General features: G+C 50.7%; 1 protein-coding gene across 4 annotated transcripts in view; it reads left to right on the top strand.

Moving 5' to 3' along the window:
• The window catches only part of KIRREL3 (kirre like nephrin family adhesion molecule 3), a 542134-nt gene that overhangs the window by 432487 nt on the left and 84746 nt on the right, over positions 1 to 24901 (top strand). For all 4 annotated transcript variants that reach the window (XM_054693197.1, XM_054693195.1, XM_054693198.1 and 1 more), the window contains 2 exons: positions 15708 to 15857; positions 20749 to 20898. In XM_054693197.1, coding sequence (XP_054549172.1) covers positions 15708 to 15857; positions 20749 to 20898 — 300 coding nt within the window. The remainder of the gene's footprint in view (positions 1 to 15707; positions 15858 to 20748; positions 20899 to 24901) is intronic.

Below are 24901 nucleotides of genomic sequence, written 5' to 3'. Positions count from 1 at the left end.
CAGTGGCACACAGGGCTGGAAAATAGAGATATCCTGGGGGGCAGGAAGGACTGGAGCTTCATCTCTCAGAAAGGCTCCCCTTCACTGCCTCCTGATCCTGAGCCCCAGCAGAAGGACACCAGCTGGACCTCCTTGGGTGGTCTCAGCCGATAGGAGGCTGAGAACCATGGTGGCTGTTGCAAAAGCCCAAGACCCCTCCGGGCATTGGGGAATGGAAGGCAGATGCACCCTGCCAGACTGTGGGTAGAAAGCTATCTCAGAGGTACTGGCCTTTGCAAAGGGCTTCTGAACAAGGATGCAGAGGGGTAGATTAAAATGACCATGTCTGGGTCCCAGAGCTGCCTGGGAGCAGCAGTGGTTTCTCTGACAGATTTATGGTCAGAAGGTGGGGCAGGGCCTGTGCCTGGCATAAGAAGCAGATGCCTGGTCAACTTCATGTCTATTTTTGGAGTACAACAGGGGCAGCTAGAGGATAGAGTGGTCGGTTTCTGCTTTCTACAAAGACCATACAGCTTAACCACCCTCTGTCAAAGGCCCAGCACTGGAAGCCCACATTTGGAATCCCCAGCTCCAGTAGACACCATAACCTTGGATGGTTGCTTAACTTCTCTGAGTTCGTGCTTCCTGGTCCATAAAATGGAAGAGATTCTGTCAGGATGGTATGAAAATGGTTAGCCTGGAGCTGGGGTTACTCCTGCTTCCAGCGAGCCGTCTGCCTGCTGTTCTATCTTTCCCACCACCAACTCATCTTTTGAGATGCTGGGCTCGGTGACCCCACCAAAACATTCTAGAAAGTAGGAAAAGCCTCAGCCTATCCTGGGCACCCCCAACAGCATGTACAGTCACTCTCCTGCCTCCCCAGGTGCTTCCAGCACAAAATCTCTCCTTTACCAACATTTCTACTTCAATCAAAGACTGAGGCAGTAAATGCAAGTTACTTTGATTTCCTCTTCTTTTTCTTTCTTTTTTTTTCTTTGCTGCTGCATTTTGGGGGTGATGCAAATAATCCCAGTCCTGGGCAGGGCCAAGGTTAGGTGATAGAAGAGGCCAAGTGCGGTAGAAGAGCGAGGGGTTTCTGAAGGTGTGGCGGGCGAGGGCGCGACTGGGGTATGTTTATATTTGCAATGAGACATTGGCCTTGGATTGAATGCTTTAAATCTTGGCGTTCAAGTCTTTACATGGGTGTCATGAGGGTGGATTAAGTAAAATAACTTAAGTGAAGTGCTTTTTGAAGTATAAAACATATACAAAGTTAGTTGTGGTTAGTATCCCAAACTAACCAGAAGACAGGAGCCAGAATCCCAGGGCAGTAAGAAGAATCATTTTCTTAATTAGAACACATATATAGTCAGCTCTCAATTATCTGTTGGCAAATTGTCTCCATTCCTGGCAAATGCTTTCACCAAGATTGCTTAATGAAGTCCTCTGCTAACATTTCACAGCTTCTTATTTTGCTCTTATTTGCATGAGGCCCAAAGGGAATGAAAGTCTTTTAAAGGCAAAATCAGTAAATGTCCCCATCCCCTCATAGAGAAGGTGTGAGCCTTAAAGACAGGAGCTGGGGAGGGTGGAGTGTGGCCCTACTCGAGCTGTGGGCCAGAACCAGAGGGGATGTTCTCCACCTGGCTGAGCCGGAGGCCAGAAGGGAGCTCCATCACTGGATTTTTTTTTTTTTAATTAAAAATTTCCAAGGGCATCCCCGGTGGCGCAGTGGTTGAGCGCTGGGTTTTGAAGCTGCCCGCAGCCCCTGCAGCACCGGTTCGATCCCCAGCCACCAGGTGAGTGTCCCACATGGCTCGCAGACCTCTCCTGCTGCCCGCTGCTCCCCTCAGCAGTGTATTTCATCAGTCTGTCTTTTCTGCTCCCTGCTCTGGCTCTGGTGAATTCTCTCACCCTCCCATGCTTCTGACTGAATCCAGTGCTTGTATAAATAATAAATAAATAAATCTTAAAAAAAAAAATTTCCAAAACATCACAAACATCCATATTCAAACATGAATACCAAAATGCATTCCAAAGTGGAAAATAAATGTTACTTAGGATTATTCATTATTTTGGAATGTCCATCATTTTGGATTATTCACACCCTTGCTGCTCTCCCCATTAGCAAAGATAATTAAGAGCTGATTGTATGTGCGTTCCAAGAGGGGAGAAATTCGGGACATTGTCAGAGGTATCTGCTTCCATTTGGGAATGACTCTAGCAGCCATGAAAAGAGTTCTCTAGAAACACCAGGTTGAAGGTGTGGTCCCCACTGCAGGGTTAGTGAATGATGCAAAAGTACCTTGTACTTTAAGGCCATCCTCCCTTAGCCCACAGCACACCCTGGTCCTGGGACTATTTTTGTACCTGTCAGTTGACACAGCACCGTTGCCCTTCATGGAACACATAGAGACCATCAAACCTGCATTGGGATTTTCTGACTCCTTTGAGATCCATGGCAGGGGTGCCACAAGGCTGGACTTGATCCTTGAACTCCAGCCCAGCTCTGCCTCCAACCACTTTACACATTGGGGTTCCACATGACCTTCCATTGACAAAAGGGCTGCATGGACTCAAAAAGGTCTGACTACTACAGACCACATCCAGTGCTTTCACCGTGCACTTAAAAACCCAAGGCACACCCAGAGCGATATAGCTACTTAACCATGGCCAAGCCATGACAAAGCTCAAACCCCTGGAGCCAGGCTATTCCCACACAACAGTGCTTCTCAAAAGCCACCTGCAGCAGGAGTACCTGAAAAGCTGTTGAAATACTTCTTCCTTGGGCCAGCTCAGACCCATTATCTTGGAATTTCTGGCTTAGAATACAGCAAATTGCATTTTTAGCAAGTTCCCCAGGTGATTCCAATGCATATGGAAGTTTTAGAACAATTTCTAACTAGCATGGCCTATACCAGCATAAAACGAGTTTAAATAGGTGTTTAAAAAATTTATATATACACATATATAAATATGTATATATACATATCTAAAATATACATATACATCTCTAAATATAGATATATACATATCTACATATATGTAAACACACACAAACACACATGTTTAGGACATGGATCTTCCCCAAATAAACCAAGTGTCCTTGGGAGGTTGGTTTTTACTTCATTGTGCCTTAGTTTTGTGTGTGTGTGTGTTTTTAAGATTTATTTATTTATACAAGAACTGGGGCACAGGCCAGATGCGTGGGAGGGTGAGAGGATTCACCAGACACAGAGTGGGGAACAGAACAGGTAGACTGACTGAAATACACTGCTGAGGGGAGCAGCGGGCGAGACAGGAGAGGTCTGCCGCGCCATGTGGGAATCTCCCTGGCCGGCTGGGAATTGAACCCACGCTGCAGAGGCTGCAGACAGCTTCACAATGTGGTGCTCAACCACCTGCGCCACGAGGGAGGCCCAGTTTGTGCTTTAGTTTTATTATTTTCAGCCACGGGACCCATCCCTCCACCCCAACCCACCCACTCCCAAATAAGACTTTCAAAAAGTTAGAACATAGAATATGAGGGCTGAAAGGGCGGCACCGGACAGGCAGACAACCAGTCCTTAGCCTGTATCTTACAGCTGGCGAGTCTGGGGCTTAAGAGAAAGGCAGTCAGGCGCGAGGACACACAGCTGAGAGGTGGCAGAACAGCACCATGTTGGCACCTTCTGAGCCTGGGAAAACACAACTCCCTGTGCCAGACAGCATGTCTTATAAAAGGAAACAGGAGATGCTGGCCTTTGTGGGGTCAGTCCGTGCGTGGCCCTGCTCCCGCCTATCCCAGGGGTGTCCAGGTGGTGCATTCGCAGAGGGGATGGTTGAAGCCCAGAGCCGATGCCTGCAGTCCCTCCCAGGAGAATGACTGCTCTCTAGTACCGCTGTCTTTCTTTCACTCTGCTCTCCATCCTCCCCCAGCAAAGTTCTGTCCAAACCCGAAGACACAGAGCCTGAGACTCAGAGAAAGAAGGGGTTTTAGCCTGGACACCGCAAGCACCCAGCAGCCCTGAGACACCGTCCAATGTCCCTGCCTTCATGGGCCACCCAAGTGTCTCCCATCCGTGCCCTCCCCCACCATTATCACCAAAGCCCACACTGCTCTGCCCTTCCTGGTCTCGGTCAGACTCCGGAATGACCATGGGCAGGGATGGATGGGTTCCTTCATAGGTACCGATGGGCCAATATTTCCAGCAGCACTTATCAGCATCTTCTTGGCATCCAGGCCTTGGCTGAATGGATGGGGGACCACCTCTCCCTGCCACTAATGAGCACAGTGCAGACTCTGGCTGGGGCCACGGGCTGATAATCAGTAGGCGAAGGATTTATAGTGACTTTGGAGTCACCCTTCCACTGCCAGTTCAATTGCTCTTCATTAAAGACCCGTGCTGTCCAGGACAACCTTGGCAGATTACGTGCCCTGGGGAAAGACAGCATGGAGCTTGAGAACCACGAGCCGCCCAAGCTGCCCTAACTCAGGCAAGGAGTGAGGGTGGGAGACAGTGATTTCCAAATTTCTGCTCCATGCTCAGCCCAGGGGGAACAGTCAGGCGTCAGTCCAAGCCAAGGTCTGCACCATTTCTGCGATGTTCATATCTGTGGGTTTCCATCATCAAGTGGTGACGTTAGGGTTAAAATTGTTTCCAAGTCTCCCTCCCAGCAAAGGTTCAGGAGAAACAGACAATGGAAAACAGCTCTATTGTCTCCCTGCCTTGTTCTTCTGGCTTCTCTGTTTCTAATCCTGGTCCAAAAAAAGATTGGGCTAGGTGCCCTCCTGCCATCCCAGGCCTGTGCAAACCTTGAAGGAGTCAATGGGCCACCCCAGACATCTGCTCCCCTCACTCGCAGCCTGGAGTAACCCTGTCCCTCTTAAGTAGTCAGGTCAATGGCTGTCATTCACTCAGTGACCGAGACTTATTTACACCTTCTCAACTCAGATCTACTGATCAACAACTATAACTTGTCACCATCTACTCATCTTCTGAGCCATCGGGGACTGAGGCATTTGGGGGCCCCTCACCGTCTGAACTCACTGCCATAGCTTCACCATTCACCCCGCCCTGCCAGTCAGGGACAGGGGTCTTCCTGCCTCCATCTCCCTCATCCCCTATCAAGTGTCATCAGTTTTATCTCTTAATGACTCCTGAATCCGTTTTCTTCTCCCCACTGATACAACCTGAGCCTGAGTCCTTATAACAGTAGAATCTTCCTGATCAGCCTTCCATCCCTGCATTATCCTCCTTCATCAGCTCCTCACTGTGGCCAGTTGTGATCCTTCTAAAATTCAGATCTGAGCTGTTGGGTGAAACCTTGGATAATGTCTCATTAAATGCAAGCTTCTCAGCACACATTTGAGGCCTCCAAGGTCAGATCTAAAATGACCCCGTAGATCTGCACCCTACCAAATGCTTCCACACCCGCCTCCGGCCAGTCATACTAGGTCCTCAGTGATGGTAACAGCTGCTGTTGTGAAGGGCACACACGGCTCCCATTTCATCCTCACCAACAGCCCAACAAGTACTGATTAGTGTCCCTATGAGGAAAGTCAGGCCAGAGGGACAAAGACATTTGCCCAAGGGCAGAGCCAGAGCTCCAGCCTAGAGCCTGCAGCGTGGGCGTTTCTGTTCCCTGTCCACATCTGCCCTGCACGTGTGCTTGTACGTTCTGCATCCCAGGGCACAGTCCCCACTTCCTTCTTCTTACTCACCCTCCAAGGCCACTTCAGATGCCCACCCCTCCATGACTCCTCCTCCCGCTCCCTCAGAAGGAAAAGTCTTTCTTCCTTGGGATGAGCTTCATACGTCACTTTGAGCACAGACTGCAGTGCTTTCTGTTCCAGCAACTAAACTCCTGTCTCAAAGGGTGTATTCTTCCTCCTCTGCATCCTCTCACCCATCTAGAGGACTCGGAAACCTTTGAGGTGGGACCTGCGCTGCCTGTGGCCACATGGCCTCCTAGGGCACCATCCCTGGCACCTTCACACGCCCCCGTGACATTCCATTTAACTAGTTAGTCAGTGGACTGGAATATAACCCCGCCCCCCCCCCCAACTCTGTTCCCTTCAGTAGGTCGAGACAGGGCATTCTGGAAATTTCCCAAAACTCATTCTCCTGCATTAAGAGCTGGCCCCCTTCTGAGCAGCAGGAAAACAGCAGAAGTCAGGACTTGGGAATCCAGGTCTAATGAGTCATCCTGCCAGGGCCCCTTCCCACCCCACCTGGCATTGTTCTGGTGTCAGCAAGGGGCCCGCCGAGCTAACTCCTTCTTCCCTCTGCCCATCTGCTTGCTTCTCAGGACCAGCTCAGCTTCCCTTAATCTCATAAGAGGCAATTTGCGTGCTCCAGGCAAGGAGCAAGCTGGCGATAAATATACCCGGTACAAGTATTCTTAAGCCTTCCCCAATTGGTCACTAATAACAGACCAGACGGTGACATTTGAGCCTTTTCTGCATGACTGCCGGGGCAGGCAGGATTTCAGCTGGGCTGCCCCCAAGCTCAGGCACAGGGGTGGCAGTGGATGCTTCCCCAGGGCACTACAGGCCCTTCCTCCACCTGCTCCTGCACCCCTGGCCATGCTCAGGGCTTCCCTCAACCCCCCAGGCGCCGCTGCCAGCTCCCACCCCCTGTGCAGGAGCAGCAGAGGGTGGACATGGCCATGTGTCTGCAAGGCATTGGGCTCTTTAGAAGCAAGGACAAGTGTTCCCGGTGGCCCTGGCAGTCCTGACAGGGTTGGCTGGGATTGACCCTACAGTTAGGGGTCACCTCCCCCACACCTGCTGCTGGAACAAAGACTGGGCATAGGGCCCAGTCTGAGAAAGGGAAGCAGACCCCACACCATCTCCTGACTGCCTCTACTCTGCCATCAGCTTGAATCAAAAGGAAGGTATTGCGGGGGACACTGTGATGTCGATAAACCTTGCTCCCCACATCAGGCTCCCATGCAGAGTTTGCATCAAGGCTTTCTCTTTTCCTTACATTAACAAGCCAAAATCCAAGCTCTGTGCACTAGTTTCTGCTGACCCTGTAGACAGCTGCCTCCAGCCACCCCCATGGAACCAACTGACTGTGGCAAGAAGAGAGGAACAAATACAAGTGACTTTTGGGGTGGTAACGTGTTTGGGGCACTGAGGACAAGAATGCATCCCCAAAAGATTTGGAATTTACAGTTATGGGGGAGTGTTGGGTGAGTAGCATGGCTCCTCTGAGCCTGGCATGGAAGCCCCCACCCACCATGAGCATGGAGCCACTGAGTCATCTTCCTACATGTCACACAGACACCCAGAGCTAAGGTCAGGTCTCAGCACCATGTGCTCCTGGGGCCTTAAAGATTGTCCATTCCACAGTCCTTCTAGAAGTTTCCAGGGTGGCATCAGCACCCTGGAAGTGGGAATTAGACCAGGAGACAGTTCCTGAAGAGATGTTCAGGAAAGAAGGGGTAAGAGCAAAAGTGGAGACATGAGAGAAGAGAGACCAAAACACGCAAAGGCTTAGACACCTACATCTTGGACTTCTTAGCACCCAGGAAAAATTTCACCCCCAAATTTCTAATCCAGCAAAATCTTTTCTGGTTAACAAGGAATGGAATGAGAAAAGATCTGGGGATGCAGTGGGGACCACAGCCATTCAGTCCCATAAACACATGTTCATATTTACACACTCACTCATGCATTCTCTCTCACACATAAACACACACTCACATACACACACATATACATATACTCACATACACACGCTCACATGTACATATACACTCTCACAGGCTCACATACATACATACACTCACACACATTCTCACACACACACACACACACACACACACACACACCACTGTAGCCAGGCCCCTGGAACACTGCTGTAAAATCCCATTACTTGGGGTGATTTGGTCCTTAAAACATCAAACTTCCATAGCAAAACACCCTCTTCCTTCCCCAGGAAATAATTGAAAATTGAGGGGTGATCTCAGATCAGGGGCCAGAGGTGTGTGAGCTTATGGAGAACCAGGGTGTCTTCAGCATTTTAAATGTCTTACTGGAAGACAGTGGGGACCTCCCAGAGCAGATGGTGATGGCTCACTCCATGCTAATGTGCACTGCCAGTCCCCACAAAGACTAAGGGCAAGCGGTCAGGGCCGAGAGGGGTGGCCCCTTCGGGGGGCCTGATGGGCTGATGGAGATGAAGGAGGGATTGTGGGAGGAAGACCCGAGGAGGCTCTGGAGAAGTCACGAGGCAAAGCTGAGCTGCCGTGCTCCTGAGCAGAGAACAGAAGGTTGGGGACACGCTGGCAGGAGGAAGGGCAGACAGGGCAGGAAATGGAGGGCTCCAAGCTGCGCTGGTGCAGGGGGCAGGGTGGGGATAACAGTGATGGGGACCAGGATCCCCCCAGGCTTCTGTGGCTGCCTCCCTGCCCTGGTCTCTGGACCCTGCAACAGTCCTTCCCCACCTGCAGCCCCCGCACCTCTTCCCTCTGGCCACTCACCAGCACCTGCGCTTACCCATCCTGACTCAGAGCCCCCTGCATGTGGGGTGTACACGTGCCTCCTCAGGACAGGGCTCTTCAGAGCCCCCCTCCCTCCCTGCCAGAATCAGCCCCTGCTCCCTGCTGTTTAGAGAGAAGTTTCCAAAAGTTGCCACCTGCTCAGCACATCTCCCTGCTACTGCTCCTCACCTCCTAGGGTAGAGCAGAGAGCCAGACCCTAGTCCCCCAGGAACCTTGAGGGTGCCACTTCCTCCATGCTCAATGGGACACACAGCCTCCCTTCCTATGGCAGTGTCATTAGGGTCCATTTGGAAAGTTCCTAAAGCATTTTCTTGGGTTGAGGTCACTCAGCCTGGCCTGCAGCAAAATATGCAGGTTGTGGACAGTCACCTCTGAGCTCTGACATGGTTCCCAGGATCCCAGTTCTGCAGGGACCCTCCCTTCCTGGGACAGGACCCCTCCCCTCCTCCAGCAGTCACCTTGAGGACTACATCCCACTTCACCAAACCACCAAATGGGGAAGAGATCAGAGATGTTCACGCGTGCACATACATGCGAATACACACACACGTACACGCACTTAGTCTTTCTCTACAAATGGAACTAATTCAATGCAGATGTGGAACAAAGATAACCAGCATTGGCCCAGGGTGTCCCCCTCCCAACCAGCAGCCCCCTCAGTCATGGGGGCAGTTCTGCCACCTCTCTCTCCCCACACAACCCCCCAGGACATGGCTCACAGCAGCTGGCCAGTTGCCTCCAACATCTGTGCTTATCCACCCCAACACCAGCCTGGAGACCCGCCTCAGAACACAAGGAAACCAAATCATGGTCCCTCTGCAAAGAGGAGGATCTGTCCTTGTCTTTAGTGAAAAATTGTCTCTCAATAAGTTATTGGAAACTAATTAAAAACCTACCCCAGCCTCCCCTGTTGCTGTCAATAGAGAACCATCTGCTGTGCTCACCCCAGCCCTGGAGCTCGGCTGCGGGGTCTGGTGTTCAGGGCGGAGGGTGGCCTTGTGAGAGGATGAGGAGCATGCTAGTGAGAGCAGCCGGTGTCCTCCGACAGCGGCAACAATCCCCTTGCACCCCATCTGATCACTATCGTGCCTTTCTGAGGTGGGTGTTATTACCCCCACTTTACAAGTAGGAAAACCAAGGCCCAGATCGTGAATGGAGGTTGGTCTGACTCCGAGCTCTGTCATCACTACCACACTCTCTGCCTCCTCCCACTGACTTCTCCAGTTCCAGCACTGGCGGCCAGAGCAGTGTTGGGAGTGATGTGGGTGGGCTGGGCAGGGCTATCAAGGTCAGCTGCAGGCCTGCATTCTCCTTCCATGAAGCTGGTCCGCTGGCCTGTCCACTCTGATCTGCCGTAGAGCCATGATCTGGGCACATCACACACAGGTGGGGTGATATGCTTGTCACACGCTCCTTCACAGTTTCCTCCAGACTCTTCAGTTCTGGCCAAGGGCAGAAGGAGTAGGAGGCCTGGGGTGGGGTTTCTGAGGTCCCAGGGGCCAGGACTGTGTATCAAAGACCCTAAGAGGTGGTTCCCATACATGGGGGCAGTTCTGCCACCTCTCTCTCCCCACACAACCCCCCAGGACATGGCTCACAGCAGCTGGCCAGTCGCTTCCAACATCTGTGCTTATCCACCCCAACCCCAGCCTGGAGACTACAAAGTAGACTACAAAGTAGAGCAGAGTAGGACTGCTCACCTGATGGTCCTTCTCCACCACTCTGTGTCCTAGGCTCCTGGACAGAAGTGGGACCTCTGTGACAGGGCTTGATATGATATCCATCTCAGAGGACTGACGGTGGAGAGAATTCACCCAAATAACCCACGTGAAGCTCTTGATGCATGTATGACATTCAATGAAGACTAACTATTATTACTTCTATGACAAAATATTGTTTATAAAATATAACTAGTGATAGAACAATCTTCATATTACATGTTATAATATGAGTACATAATAAGTACCAATAATTATTATACCTCCTTTCTTTTGCCCCTGCCCCAATGGTGGCCAGTACTAGTCCCCACCCTGAACCCTAACTCACCAACAAGGGAGGAGACTCCATAAACTTAGAATTAAGAAGTCACTTTTTACTCCAAAGTTCCGCTGCCTCCTTTAGATGATCTGAGGGGGCTGCCTACTCAGTAGAATGAGTACTTGTTTGAAAATCAAAATCCAGGTCCCAAACCCTTAATTTGATAGCCAGCATGGACTAGTGCTGAGAAAACAGGGTTTGGAACCAGAGACTTTTGAATGACATGTGGACCCACTGTGTGACCTTGAATTACACCCAGGGCCCTCTGTGACCTTAAACTACACCTGAACCCACTATGGGGCCTCGAATGATACCTAGGCTCACTGTGTTTCCCTGGGCATATCACCTCACTTCTGGGCTTCTCAGTACCTCTCTAAAATGTGGTAAAACAGCCAACTCATACTGCAGTAATATTTTGACAAATAGCAGGGTCTTTCATGAATCCCTTGGGTATTTATCTCCCATGATGTCTGACTCCTTGAGACTCCATCCTTCCCCTTCATTTCTCACCTCTGTCCTATGTAGTGTGCTCAGCACAACACCTGCCTATTCAATAGTCCATAATGTGAAGCAGTTTGCCTACAGTGCCCCCAGAGCTCACGAGGCGAGCTAGAGTAGGTAAGCTCTGTGTGCGCAGGCACATAAAATAAACTTATTCTGTGCCTAAGCATGGGGCAGAGCACTGAATATGCAAGTCGGAAACAATAGCTATGGCCCCCGCCTTGAAGGAGTTTATACTCTATTTCTTGTTACTTTTATTTCCTTGGCATCTAACATATAGTAAGTGCTCAATAAACGTTTGAAGAAATGAAGGGACGTGGGAAAGCGGGAATGGGGAGGTGGGGAGGAGAAGGGAAAAGGTGATCCCCTCCAGGTGATGGAAAGTGCCCCAGATGCAGGCAGAGGTGTGGGATGTGGGTGGGGATGGCTAGGAGGCATGGGGAGGGGTGTGCCCCAGATGGTAGAACACGGAGGACCCAGGCAGATCACATCCATGAACACCAGCACAGACAGGAGTTATTGAGCACCCTGGCAAAAGAAAGTTTGGATTTTGGAGAAGCTTATAACCCAGGACCAGAGGTTGGGTGCTGTCCTGCAGGCAGTGGGGAAGCTGTTAGTTTCTACCCCTTGAAAAGAGTCAGCCATGAGGGCTTCCCCAGTGGTGCAGCAGTTGAGCGCTGGGTTGTGAAGCTGCCCGCGGCCTCTGCGGCGCAGGTTCGATCCCCGGCTGCTCCCCAGCTGCTCCCCGGCCACTGGAAGAGGGTCCCACATGGTGCGCAGACCTCTCCTGCAGCCCGCTGCTCCCCTCAGCAGTGTACTTTGGTCCTTCTGCCTGCTCTGCTCCCCGCTCTGGCTCTGGTGAATTCTCTCACCCTCCTGCGCTTCTGACTGTACCCAGTGCATGTATAACAAAACAAACAAATAAATAAATAAATAAATAAATAAAACATGCCTCTATTAAAAAAAAGAGTCAGCTATGAGACTCAGAGTCTCTTGCTGTACCGCTCAGGCCACACAGATGGCAGGGAACCAACCCCAATGCCCAACATGTGAGTGGAAGAAGAAATTGTGGGATGTGTGCTCAATGGAATAGTACTCAGCTCTGAAAAAGAGATGAAATCATACCTTTGGGAACAATATACATGGAACTTGAGGGACTGTGTTAAGTGAAGTAAATCAGAAAGTGAAAGACAGTTACCAGATGATTTCACTCATGCATAAATAAATAAATCTTTAAAAAAAGAAAAGAAAGAACATACACCCATGGCTTCACACTCTGTTCCTGGGGGGCTCTTGAGTGGGAAGGAAAGGCCTGGATCTGCCCCATGAGTGAAAAGAGAGCAGGTCCCTCCGTCTCCTCTCCATCCACAGCACCTCAACTTTTATCTGTTCTAGATAGTGACAAAACTTATGCTTCTACTTAATAAAGTATCCCATGGACTTCAACCAAAACATATTTTTTCTGATTTCTACTGTACGTACAAAAATTAAAAATCGACTGAAAAAGAAAATTGTCTATCAGAGCACTACCCATTTCCCCCCCAAAAAAAATTTTTAAATAATGTTTAATATTCTTTGGTGGCTTTTGAGAGGACCCCATGTGTTGTTCACCCCCCCAGAGGCATTTCTTCTATAGGAGCCCAAGGGGGTCCGGACAGACAAAACGTAGGAGCCAAAATCTCGTGTGAAGCCTGCTCAGATCCCAATCTGAGACTCCTCCGCCAGGCCTCTCCCTCTCTTCCCCACCCCTCAGGCTCCTTTCTGTAGATTCCAGGTTTTTTCGAGGGGATCTTTTGCCTGCCCTAACTCCTCATGAGACACTCTCCCTCCAAAGTGAAATAGTGACCGCTCAGGGTCCACCTGTCCGGCTCATGTCCTGAGAGCCTCCTCCCAGCCCGGCCCTTCCTCAGAGCCTGCTGTCCATGTGACCAGCCCCTCTCTTCCTCCTGCCACTGCTGCTTCAGCAGTCCAGCCTCACCCCACCCCCATCTACACCTCCATCCTGGGATGCCTGCACCCCAACTCTCAACATCCCCAAGAGGAGGCGAGATTGGGGGTGAGGGGATTGGAACAATGATTCTTTGCAGGCCTCCCTATTAATGGGCATTTTGGTTTTGTTTTAAAGATGTATTTATTTATGCATACAAGAACTGGGGTACAAGCGAGAGGTGCGGAGGGTGAGAGGATTCACCAGAGACGGGGTGGGGAGCAGTGTATTAATGGACATTTTGAAGGCTTGGCCACTGCTTTATTCAGGGTCTCCTCATTATAACCCCTCAGCTCCCAGCTGACAACCTGATAATTCTCTCTGATAACACAATCTTTGACACTGTCCTTCTTGCAAGAAAGATTGTGAGATAAAAGAATGAGCTGTGAAATCACCATTAGAGGACAGAGACAAGGGCCCAGGAAGGAATGTTCTTTCCCCACATTCTCTCTCTCTCTCTCTCTCTCTCTCTCTCTCTCTCTCTCTCTCTCTCTCTCTCCCCTCCCCTCCTGCCTCCCATTCCTCCTCTGCTGGCTTCTCTCCCCTCTCCCCAGCTCCCACCTTTCTCCAGTGCTCTCCTCGCTTCCCTGCTCAGCCCCCTGCTCTTTCTCCAGTCTCTGCACGCTCCCTCCTCGCTCCTCTCTTCTCTCCTTCTCTCTCTTGCTTTGGTGCCAGAAACAGTCTAATTACAACAGAGAACTTGAAGAGACAGAGAGGGGGAAAAAAAAAACCCGGCACACACAGCTGATTAAAATGTCCTATGAAATCTAATTTGTAAAGCTCAAATCAGAATAAAAAGTGTTACTCCCACAATTCAAGGCCAATTTGATTTTTAATGAGACTCCTCAGAGACCAGCCAAGATCTCATCAGGATGTAAACTTGGCTACCTTCACACCTGCCACAAACCCTCTGATGTGGGCCTCTGTGTCTCCTCTTGGGGGGCCTCCACCACCTGCCCTGCCTCCATCCCCAGCGCCCCGAGGCTTCTACTCATTCCCTGCTCAGGGCCATCTGCTGCTCAATATTGGGCTTGTCTGTGGTCCGAGCCTGAGGTTCTGAGGACCTGAGGACCTTGAGCCTGAGGACCCAAGCCAGTGTCTTCTGGCCATCCTCGCCTCTCCTGTGCCCAGCTTTCCTCAGCTGTGTGTCTGCTGCAGAGTGTGGGAAGGGATGGGCTCAGGAGTCATGAACTCCAGATCATGCCCCACCCCACCACTCATCGGCTGTGTGAGCTTAGGCAGATGACTTGGCCTCTCTGATTCTGGTTTCGTTGCTGTAAAAGGGGAATATTTCTGCCCTGAAAAGTAAGTAAGCCGGGGACAGGAGGGTGGCGTGTGAGCACGGATATGCTGTGGGCTGGGAGCTCAGTGCCAGTGTCCCTTGTTCATTCAGCTGTGGCTCCCAAGGAACACATCTCCCCCCTTTTTTAGCAATTCCCTCCGGGACCAGGCTTAAGATCTGCATGTAGCGTAGCTCAGTAGACGAGAACAGTGTTTTTAGAGTCAGAGTGTCCTGGGTTCACAGCCCTGGTCCTGCCACTAGAGCTCCCCGGAATTTAGTTAGCCCTGTGACACGGGTGAAGAAGCCTTGGAGCGTTGCAGGTACTGTACCTACTAGGCCAGGTGTGCCGAGTGCTCGGGAAGTAATGAGCAAGCACGGCTCCTCCAGAGCCTCATTTCCTCATCTGGAAAATGGAAATGAAAATAGTACGTACCTCAACGGTTATTACAAGGATGAAAATAACCATGGGCCAATATTTTAAAATCTTAGAACAATCCCTGGTGAGCTGTGCACCCTGTGGGTATGTTGATTTAATAAAAGTCACTAGCATCGAGGGCTCTGTTCTGTCTTGCTTTGCAGTGTGCATGGGGAGGGCGTGGGGTCACACTGCCGATCCTCCCAAGTGATAGTGAGGCTGCGGGAGGGTCTGCTGCAGAAAGGACAGGGGCAAGGAGGATGAATTGAGATGATTGCTGGCTCCCTCAACCACAACCCCCACCCCCACGCATGGGGGGCCCACACCCCCACCACGCCTCCTTCCAGATTTGGCCCTCAGCCCATCCTAGGAGTCATAATAATATTGTTTCTTGGATTCTCAGGTTATTGTAGTCTTTGAATGTTTCATTTATGTATTTTCTTACGTCTCTGTTAATTTTTGAATAGTATCTGATTTCTCCCCTATAGTTCTTCTACCACCACGGCACCCACGTGGTGCCATCCCTCACCACAGTCCCTTATGCTCTTCCCTCCCATGGATTGTCAGGTTTAAACAAATTACATGATTCCCCACAACCACCCACTGCACTTGTGATACACACCATGCACCCCCCCCCCCACCAACACTTCTAGCTGGAGGCGTCTCTTCTGCCTCTGTGCTGGAGTGTATGTCAAGCAAGAGGCATTAAGTAGGCGCTAGTCCAGTAGCTGGGGGCACGTGTCAGAATGTGTTGTGCATTGTCTGTTTGGGGCTGGAGGATGGCTGGAGTGGTGAGTGTTAGGACTCGATGAGCAGGGAGGCTGGAGCTGGGCGCTCTGGAGAATCAGCTGAGGCCAGGAGGGCAGCTGCTGCTGGGCCCCAGCAGGAAGCAGGGCACTCAGTGGGGGGCCTAGTCCCCTCGTCCACCTGGGCTCTGCTCTGTAACTTGAAGGGAAGCCCTGCAGACACTGCTTCCTGCAAGTAACTGACCACTGTGCTTCTCTCCTTCCTAGGTCAAGTGTACTCCTTCAGCCAGCAGCCCCAGGACCAGGCCGTGGTGTCGGGGCAGCCGGTGACCCTGCTGTGTGCCATCCCCGAATATGATGGCTTCGTTCTGTGGATCAAAGATGGCTTGGCCCTGGGCGTGGGCAGGGACCTTTCCAGTGAGTACTCCTACATGTCCCAGAAAGACTGTAACTCTTACCTGCCTCACCCTCCCAGGGAACCCCCTCTTCATAGGCGTTTGGGAATTAAATCTTCAGCTTTCATTGCAGATCCATGGTCAGAGTGTCAGGCTACGTGAGCCCTGGGTCCAGGCTCCACAGAACCTTCAGGACCTGACAGCTGCTAATGAATTATAAGCACCCTCCTCCCTGGGGGTCAATCCTAACCCTGACAGTGTTGCCCTGCAGGATCTACTCTAGCATCAAACATGAAGCATGTACAGTCAGATTTTCAGAGGTCAAGTGTTCCTGTGCCTTGGTCCAGAATAGAATCCCTGCTAAAGTCACAACCTGGTTCTTCCTGGCTCCCCTGCATTAAAAGGTGCCAAATGGACTGAAAACTCACAGAGAAACCTGGTTGGTTTTAGGGGTCCCCAAGTGACAGGAAGGAAAGCAGTGGCATATACAGTAAAGTGCAACCCTTATTCAGCCTGCCCAGCTGGTACTAAACAGAGATGTGCTGGCGGGCTCCCTGGCTGCTGATGGCTGGCATCTGAGCTTCCTGGCAGGTCCTGACACATCCTCTTTTATTGCCAGTATCAACTCTTATGCCCACACAAAGGTCCTTCCGATCCATCGTCTTCCCCAGGAAGAATGGAATCATCCTCCGGGTCTCCCATCCACCAGTGCTTATGCGGGAGAAGGCATGTTAGGCTGGTGAGACTTGGGCATAAACTGTTAAGCTCAGAACTAGTTTCCATGGCCCCTATGACTGAGGGATGACTAAGAGTAGAAGATGGAAAAAAAATATGGATTCAAGGGAGAATCAGCTTTGCCTCTCTCGTGGTGTACAGCTGCAGGAAAATAAAAATCGAAGTGTACTCAGGAACATGATGGCTGGGAAATTAATATTTTAAAATGTGAGTTATGTCTTGCCAAAAGTATATATTGCAATATTATAGCAAGGGTCAAGCCACATCACAGACTGTGAGCGCTGGCCCAGCTGAACAGTGTAAAATATACAGTAACATCTCAAAATACAGTGCGCTGTCATAAGAGTTAAGTAAAATGGACACCAGGCCAATTTCAGGGACCTGAACTCTCTTGCCCCAGAGAAATTGGGCAACACCTTCCCAAACTGGTCTTGTTTGTCCTCTACTCCACATGCTCTGAACTTGGCCCAGTGCTGTTGCTACATAAGGAGGCTCCCTGGGTTCTAGTCAGTGGCTCTCCCTTAGGTCAGGGACTGGGGTCCTTTTGGGTCAGTGGTCAAGAAGAGACCTCAGGTCACCATGGATTTAACCCCCTCCACCCCCGGCCCACTGATAATTGAGCAGCTGGTAGCCATTCCCATGAGTGGTTTTCTAGGATCCAAGATTGGGGCCCCTAACTGCTGAAGGACAGTGGCTCTGATGAGCTAGGTCTACTTCCTCTCCAGAGTGACTCCATTTATAGAAAGAAGCTTGGCTCCCTCCTTGCAGAGCCAATAAATTCAACCTGCTGGTAAAGTACTTGCTCTGTATTTGATCACTTATCCCCAAAATAGCATCACGACAAGAATGACAAATACTTACCTGTTCAATAAATACTGTTAGCTTGCCTGATGAAAAAAAGGAGCATAACAGAGCTCAATTCAATTCAGTAAGTATTTGCAGAGCACTTAATACTGCACATGTTTTCCTTTGGGGAAACTGAGGCCCAGGTTGTGGAATTTCAGACTGCCACAGCTCTGTTCTCTTGTGTCTTAACTGTGAGGCCCCAGTCAGCCTACCAATAACAAAACCCTGACTTGCCAGAAAGGCTGGAAACACATTTAAGGAAATAACTTCTAAATATGTTCCTGCATATTAATAAAACGTTTTTCTTCTAAGAAGCTCTAGTACTTCTCAGACATTATCTTATAAACCTACAACGATCCATGGAGAGAAAAGGAACTTTTTCTTTTTTTCACAGGTAAACAAAGTCACAGATGAAAAAAAAAAAAAAAAAGATTGATTCAAACATACAATTAATCCCAATGCATTGGGCCCTATTCCTAAGCCCCAGAGAGGGCCCTGTGTGTCTTCTCCCTTCTAAATACAGGGACCTCTTTGACCCCCCACTAGCTTACTGTCCTTTTTTTTTTTTTTTTGACATAGTAGTTATAGACTGTATTGCATGCCATGCACTTTATACAGACTATCCTATCTCGTGTTCACCATACCACTATGAGTTACTAGTATTTTCTCTATTTAGCTAAACAGGAAACAAAAGTCCAAAGAAGTTAAAGTAACTTTCCCAAAACAAAAGTACTAGGGAGTGATAGAACTAGCATTTGAGCTCAGGAAATTTGACATCGGAACCCAGATTCCCAATAATTTTGCCTCCTCTGGGAGTAGCAAGAAGGAGTAGGGATGCTGTGGAAGAAGCTAGAACTTCTCAGAGTCTGTGCTTCTGGGCCTGTGCTTTTCAAAGATGCTGCCAGTCCTCAGGATAGCATCACAACCCGTCGCCTAATTAGGCAAATACAAACAAACCCATCACTGATGTTTTCAGCAGCTCATGAGAGCAAAATCCTGCTGCTGATAGCTTGCAAGACAACAAAACATAAGCTCCAGCCAAGATGCCTGCAGGAGACCAGGGACTAATCACAGGACAGCGGGATCCAGAGGCTGGGCTGGAGGGGCAGGGGCACTGCGCCAGCTACATTGAGCACAGCGGCAGGGGGAGGGCTGGACTGGAACCCATTTCCAGCCCCTTGCCCTGGCCCTGGGGAGAGTCGGCTTAACTTACCTGGGCTCCTTCCCAAAGCCCAGCAGAGGGCAGGAAGGGCGGGCAGGAAGGGAGGAGGTGTCTCGGGGTACGGCTGATTGCCTCAGAGGATCTCTGGCCAAGGCTGAACAGCTGTGGTGGGCAGGGCCATCGATTGCACCATGAGCACGATGCTGGCATGAAGATATGAGCCTAAAGGGCTCAGCCGCAGGGGAAGCACCCAGACAGGAAGGATCGCAGCTACCTGCACTGACCAATGGGTGCTGGCAGCCCTGTACAGCCCCCTTACTCCAGGGAGCCCTGCCTCACCTCTGGGAGAGAGAGGGAGGGGCCTTAGAGCTTCACTATTTCATCCAAGGTAGATATGTCCTCTGCGTATAATCAGTGAACCTCTAAACATAGCCAGTGACAGGAACCTCACTACCACCTCTCTAGACCCTTGTTGGACACCTCAAATCCTTAAAATATTACCAAGCATTTCCTCATTTTAATGCTGCCCACTGGTGCTGGACTGCCCAGGGAGCTACATGAGCACTTCTAACTCAACTAAGAGAGCTATGGAAAAGCTGTGCATGTCCCTCTGTCCGTCTCTGTCTCACTTACTGAAGCCTTAGTTTTCTCTTTGAAAAGTCAACATTCCCAGGACCTCCCCAGTGGCACAGCGGGTTGAGCGCAGCACTGTGAAGCTGTCCACAGCCTCTGCAGCACGGGTTCGATTCCTGGCCAGCCGGGTAGAGTCCCACATGGCGCAGCAGACCTCTCCTGTCTCGCCCGCTGCTCCCCTCAGCAGTGGATTTCAATCTGCCTGTTCTGTTCCCCGCTCTGTCTGGTGAATCCTCTCACCCTTCTGCTCCTCTGGCCTGTACCCCAGCTCTTGTATAAATAAATTAAAATCTTTTTTAAAAAGTCAACATTCCCAATCCTCTACCCCTATGGCACATTACTGAGAATTCACTCTGTCCCGGTGAAGGTCCTTCAGACAGAGGATCAGGGAGGGGCTGCCAGAGCCCTCTCTCTAAGGAAAGAAGGGAACCAAGACAGGGAGATGTACCCCATTAGTACTTGGGGGTGGGGGCCGCAGGGCTTGGGTAAGGGGGTAGATAGAAACAGATCCTGATGGGAACAACTAAAGAGGTTTGGGTCCAAAACCTGGGTATTTATATTCAACCCACCGTAGCGGTAGGAAAACTGATTAATGATGTATCATTCTAAGCTTTTATTTATCTATTCTTCATCGTCAGTGGTATAAGGGCCCCAAATTCCTAAGTATCCTGTGTGCCTCCTAAGCGCTTAATCAGGCCCTAGGGTCTGGGTAGTAGTGGGCATGACAAGAAGAGGGCTGCTCAGAGTTCAAAGTGGGCTCTGCAGGGCTGGCTCTCCATTTCTACTGCCTGCCATCTGGAAACAAAACTTTCCCCCAGGGCCTCCCTGGTAGCTCTAGGGGTTAAGACGCAGCGCTATGAAGCCATTCGCAACCACTGCAGCATGAGTTCGATCCCCGGGCAGGGAGCTACCCCACATGATGCTGCAGACCTCTCCTGACTCACCCGCTGCTCCCCTCAGCAGTGTATTTCAGTCAGTCTGCCTGTTCTGTTCCCCACTCTGTCTCTGGCGAATCTTCTCACCCACCACACCTCTGGCCTGTACCCCAGCTCTTGTATGCATAAATAAATAAATCTTTTAAAAAGAAAAAAACTTTCCCCCAAAACCCTCTTGATCCTTTTCCCAGTATTTCTCTGTTCTCTTCCTTCTCTCTCCCTCTTACTCGGTCTTCTCTCTGTGAATCCCAGCCTGGATCTCCTGTCTCCTTTTGTGTCTCTTTATCAAAATGCAAGTTGGCTTGGGCAGCCACAGTGCTGAGCAGATCACTCTCCTGAATAATAACCCTGCTGTGTCTGTCTGCACTTTGCATTTCCATCTCTGCTCTCGCCTTCCCTCTCTACTATCACCACCCAACATTCCTAAACCTGAAACCAACTGTACTTATTCACACACTGCCTAACACCCTGGAAAACTCTCCCTCCTGTGCCCTGGTGCTGCCAACCTCTGAGACCAGCCCCTGCCCAGATGCCCCCCACTCCAACGCTCTGACTCCTCCAACCCCAGCCTGCCCCCCCTCAGTGTTCCTCTGTCTCCACAGGTTACCCACAGTACCTGGTGGTAGGCAACCACCTGTCAGGGGAACATCACCTGAAGATCCTGCGGGCAGAGCTGCAGGATGATGCCGTGTACGAGTGCCAGGCCATCCAAGCCGCCATCCGGTCCCGCCCGGCGCGCCTCACCGTCCTGGGTAAGCACTGTCTACACGTGGGGTGAGGATGCTGTGAGGAGCATCCTGGAATGGGATCCAGCCAGACCAGAGGGGCCTCCGAGGCATTGTCCCACAGGGTTTAGCCACCGCTATCCCCTTGCGTCTGTGCCCGCCCGCCCCCACCAGAAGGGAGAAAATGGAACCTCGTGCCCTAGAAGTCAGAAGGCCAACACTAACTGACCCATGACCCTGCCCAACCCCAGAGTGTTTGGTTCCAGCTTTGGGAGCTAACCATGGCTCCTGCATGCATCCATGTTCCATCAGAAAGCATGTCAGCACATGAATCTGTGTCAGGCCCTGGGCTAGGCAGCAGAGACACAGGAAGAATGTGACACATCCTGAGTCCCTGCTTTCTGCCTTGACTACCCTCTGGGTGCTAACAAAGGCTGATCGAGTCACCTCCCCTGGGAACCAGCCCTGTGCTCGAGTCTCCCTGTGATTCAGCACCCAGGGAACCTGTTTTTTCCCTAGCCTCCACTGTTCCTGGGGAATCCTGACTCTCAGGTGGAGAACTGGATGCCAGGTTAGCCCTCGGAAAGTTCCTGAAAGGAACTAAGTCAGTTCTTAAGTCAGCACTCCTTATTCCAAATCATACCAATGGCTTTCTTTATCTCTGCTTCCTAGAACAGACGGGGAATGGGCTTGACTATACTTTCAACTGCCTCCTCCAGATTTAGAGTTCAGCCCCTGTCAGCTCCTTCCTGCAGCCAGATGCTAGTGAAGAGCAAGGTGGCTGGGAACCAAGCCTCACACACGAATAATAATAGACACACTTGCATAGCTCTCAAGGCAGCTGGCAGCTCTCAGTTCAGCTTCACTCATACTACCTGGGCTGGTCTGAAGCAAGGTTGTCAGACAGGGATTGTTGTTCCACATGGAAACTGAGGCTCAGAGGTGCAGAGGGCCAGGCCCACGTCTCCTGGCCAAGGGCCCTTGTGCCCTCACTGTCTCTTTTGTGCCAGGCAGCATGTGGGATGGAGCAGGCAGACAGAAGAGGGAAGTCCCCATCCTGCCCCCCTGCCTCTTAGCAGCTGGTGTGAAGTTTTGACAACAGGGTCAGCAGCAGGGAGTGCTGCCTTCTTGCCTAGTAGATAAGGCACACGGCAGCTCCAAGATGAAATATTTAAGAGTGTGTCAGGTCATCTTGGATCTGCACAGCCAAACACAAGGGGCAGATTGTCCCAAACTAGGCAGCGGACAGGCCCCAGAGGATCATTTCCCAAGCTTCTTGCAATGGGAAGAGGAGCCAACCTCAGAAGCCTCCCTTAACATTTGAATGTCCTCTGGCTTGTGATGAAGAAAATGAGAAAATAACAGTATGATGGGTCCTGCCACAACGGTATGACGCAAACTGGAATTGCGTGGTCAAGAAGTAGCCTTCAGAAAAGGAACTGGGCCATTAAAGGGCTGTCTTTGTCCAGCCCATGTTAGTGGCTAAAATAGGGACAGGGTTACAATTTGGCGTGGGGCTTGAGGGGGAAAAGACAGTTTAATGCCTGGCATGTCTTCTGATTCTCAGGGGTTACAAAATGCCCAAACAGATTTACTAAGCAAAGTAGGGGGGGGATCTTCTTCACCTTCAGAGGATGCTCAGTCCCCCACCACCCTATCCCCCCACCCCTGCTATCTTAAGAAGAATCTACCTTCTGCTGGTCTACCCCTTCTAGAAGCTACCAAAGAATGCTAATATCAGAAGAACCTGTGAGTTGGTTGCTCCCAACCTCACACAGGGCCTAAAATAGATGGAGACCCAGCATGGGTCCTTAACTTCTGGTCCTCATGTCAGAACATCACGCAGTCATGCAGAAGGAGCATTTACAGCTTCTTTTCTCTCTACTATTGCAGATACATAACAAAGTCCAAATGATTCCAAATGTTTTTGCAGATGAGGAAATTGAGACTCAGAGAGGCAAAGGCACTCACAAGAGGTCACACAGCTTAATTAAATCTCAAAGTAGACCCCAGATTTTTCAACTACTAACCACAGCTGTCCAGGCTTCTAAATGCTGGCAGAATCTCCTATGTATGCCTGGTTATGAACCGGGCTTCTGAGAGCAGGCCTCAAGAGCTGGTCTGAATAGACTCAATTTTGTCTCTGGCCACCTCTAAAAGCCTTCAGTCCCCCTCCCACTCTCCAGTGGCAGGCCTGGAGCTCCTTCTGGGCAGAACTGGGGGGGTGGGATGGGGGGTGGCAGGGAGGAGGACAGAAGAGGCAGGGGGCAGAGGGGAGGGGAGGGGACAGGAGGGTAGTTTCAAGTCTGGAGATCATTCAAAGAGGGGGACAGAGTTTGCAATGGGGGCCCCTCAGACAACCTGGGAGCAGAGCAGGCATCTTGTCCATCATTTTCCATGCAAACTCCACAAATATCCGTTCTCCCAAGTGAACTAAACCCTGAGCCAGAGACAGCTTGAGGTCCCCACACCCTAGCAGGCCTGCAGGTCCCTGCCCACCAGCTGCTGTCCTGCAGGTCCCCATTCCCCCCAATTCACCCTGTGGGCTCTGCCAAGGTAAACCAGCCTAGCCAAGTTTCCCTGGTGTACAGCCCCACCTACTGCCCTGGAGAGAGACCCTGCACAGAAGCTAACCCAGCCGGCTGGAAAGGAAACCCTGGTCTATTCACAGTGGTGGATAAAAGAACGGCTGTTCCAGCAGAGGGGACAAGGGTGTTTCTACTCTAGCCAGCCGGTTTCCCAACCAAGACCCCATCTGCTTTGCTGTGACATCTCAGCCCGGGAAAATGTCCCAGCCGGTTCCCCAAGGGAGGGCTGCCTTCCCTGTGTTCCAGGAATGAGAGAGCTTCCTAATTTAGTCTGTATTTGCCTGCGATAGATTTTTAATTAAATAAAGTAAGAGCCTGATTAGAACCTGCACAAGATGTGAGAGCAAAATCAGATGGTATTCTAACAAAATTGCAAAGCAAACACTTTGGCTGGAACAGAGGGAGACCCCGGAGGTCTTCCATCAAAACACCAAGCGAGGAGGGCAAATACGAGAGATTATATGGCCAACAGATGTGCACTGTTAAAATATGCATCTGCCTGCAGCTTGCTTGGAGAAGCCAGGGGGCCAGCTCACAGAGTCGGCCTGCTCCAAGGAAGGCATGGGGCCCCAGACCCAGCAGCCAAGCCTGGAGTCACAGACACATTAATTAGCATTGTGTTTCCAACTCTCAGATGCAATCAGGCTAGGAGCAAGTTTGAGACTTTGCAACGCTGGGGGGCGGGGAGGGAGGGGACTAAGAAGGAATGAAGGTGGAGAAACTGAGCTTGAAAAACTGAGCAAGCAAAGGCTGGGGAGCCCCAGTTCAGGCCAAAGGTCAGACTGCATTCCCTCTGTGACCCACCAGCTGCCAAGAACCAGACTTTGACTCAGAGCAGGTCCAGACAGGTGTCTTTCCACCCTCAAGAATCATGGTATCACGGTCAGAGCAGCAGATTTGGAGGCAACAGTCTTGGTCCTGCATTAACCAGCTGTGTGATCTTGGCCCTATTGCTCAGCCTCTCTGGGTCTCAGTTTCCCCAGCTGTCAAATAAAGGCAGTGATAAATAATAGAAAGTCGAAGAACTATCTGTCTATCTCCCAAATGGCCTTGATTTCCACAGTAAGGGGTCCAACCTTACTATTTTAAGAAATTGTTCCACCCCTACTAGCACAGAATTTGTGTGGACTGAGGCAGAGAAGGCAGCTGATTTTTTTAGACAGCATCCCACTTTTAGACAGCCCTGTCTGCAAAGACTCAGCTAAGCTGGATGTCCTATGACCCCAAGCACATGTGCAGAGCTGTGGCGGAAGAAGAGTCCAGGGCTGGGAAGTAGAACACCTGCTCGCTGCTTACTCACTGTGTGAGCTTCGGGCTAGCACTCCTGGCTCAACTCTAACCAGCACTTAGTACAGAGTAGGTAGTCAATAATACTTGGGTTATTTTTTTTTTAATAAAGGAATGAGTTGAGTGGGTGAATGGGGTTTCTGCTTATTCATCTA

Source organism: Talpa occidentalis, unplaced genomic scaffold, assembly GCF_014898055.3.
Source record: "Talpa occidentalis isolate TD23 unplaced genomic scaffold, MPIMG_talOcc4v2.1 talOcc4.12, whole genome shotgun sequence".
NCBI lineage: Eukaryota > Metazoa > Chordata > Mammalia > Eulipotyphla > Talpidae > Talpa > Talpa occidentalis.
The sequence above is the reverse complement of the archived record's forward strand: the minus strand, read 5'-3'. Positions and strand labels throughout refer to the sequence as shown.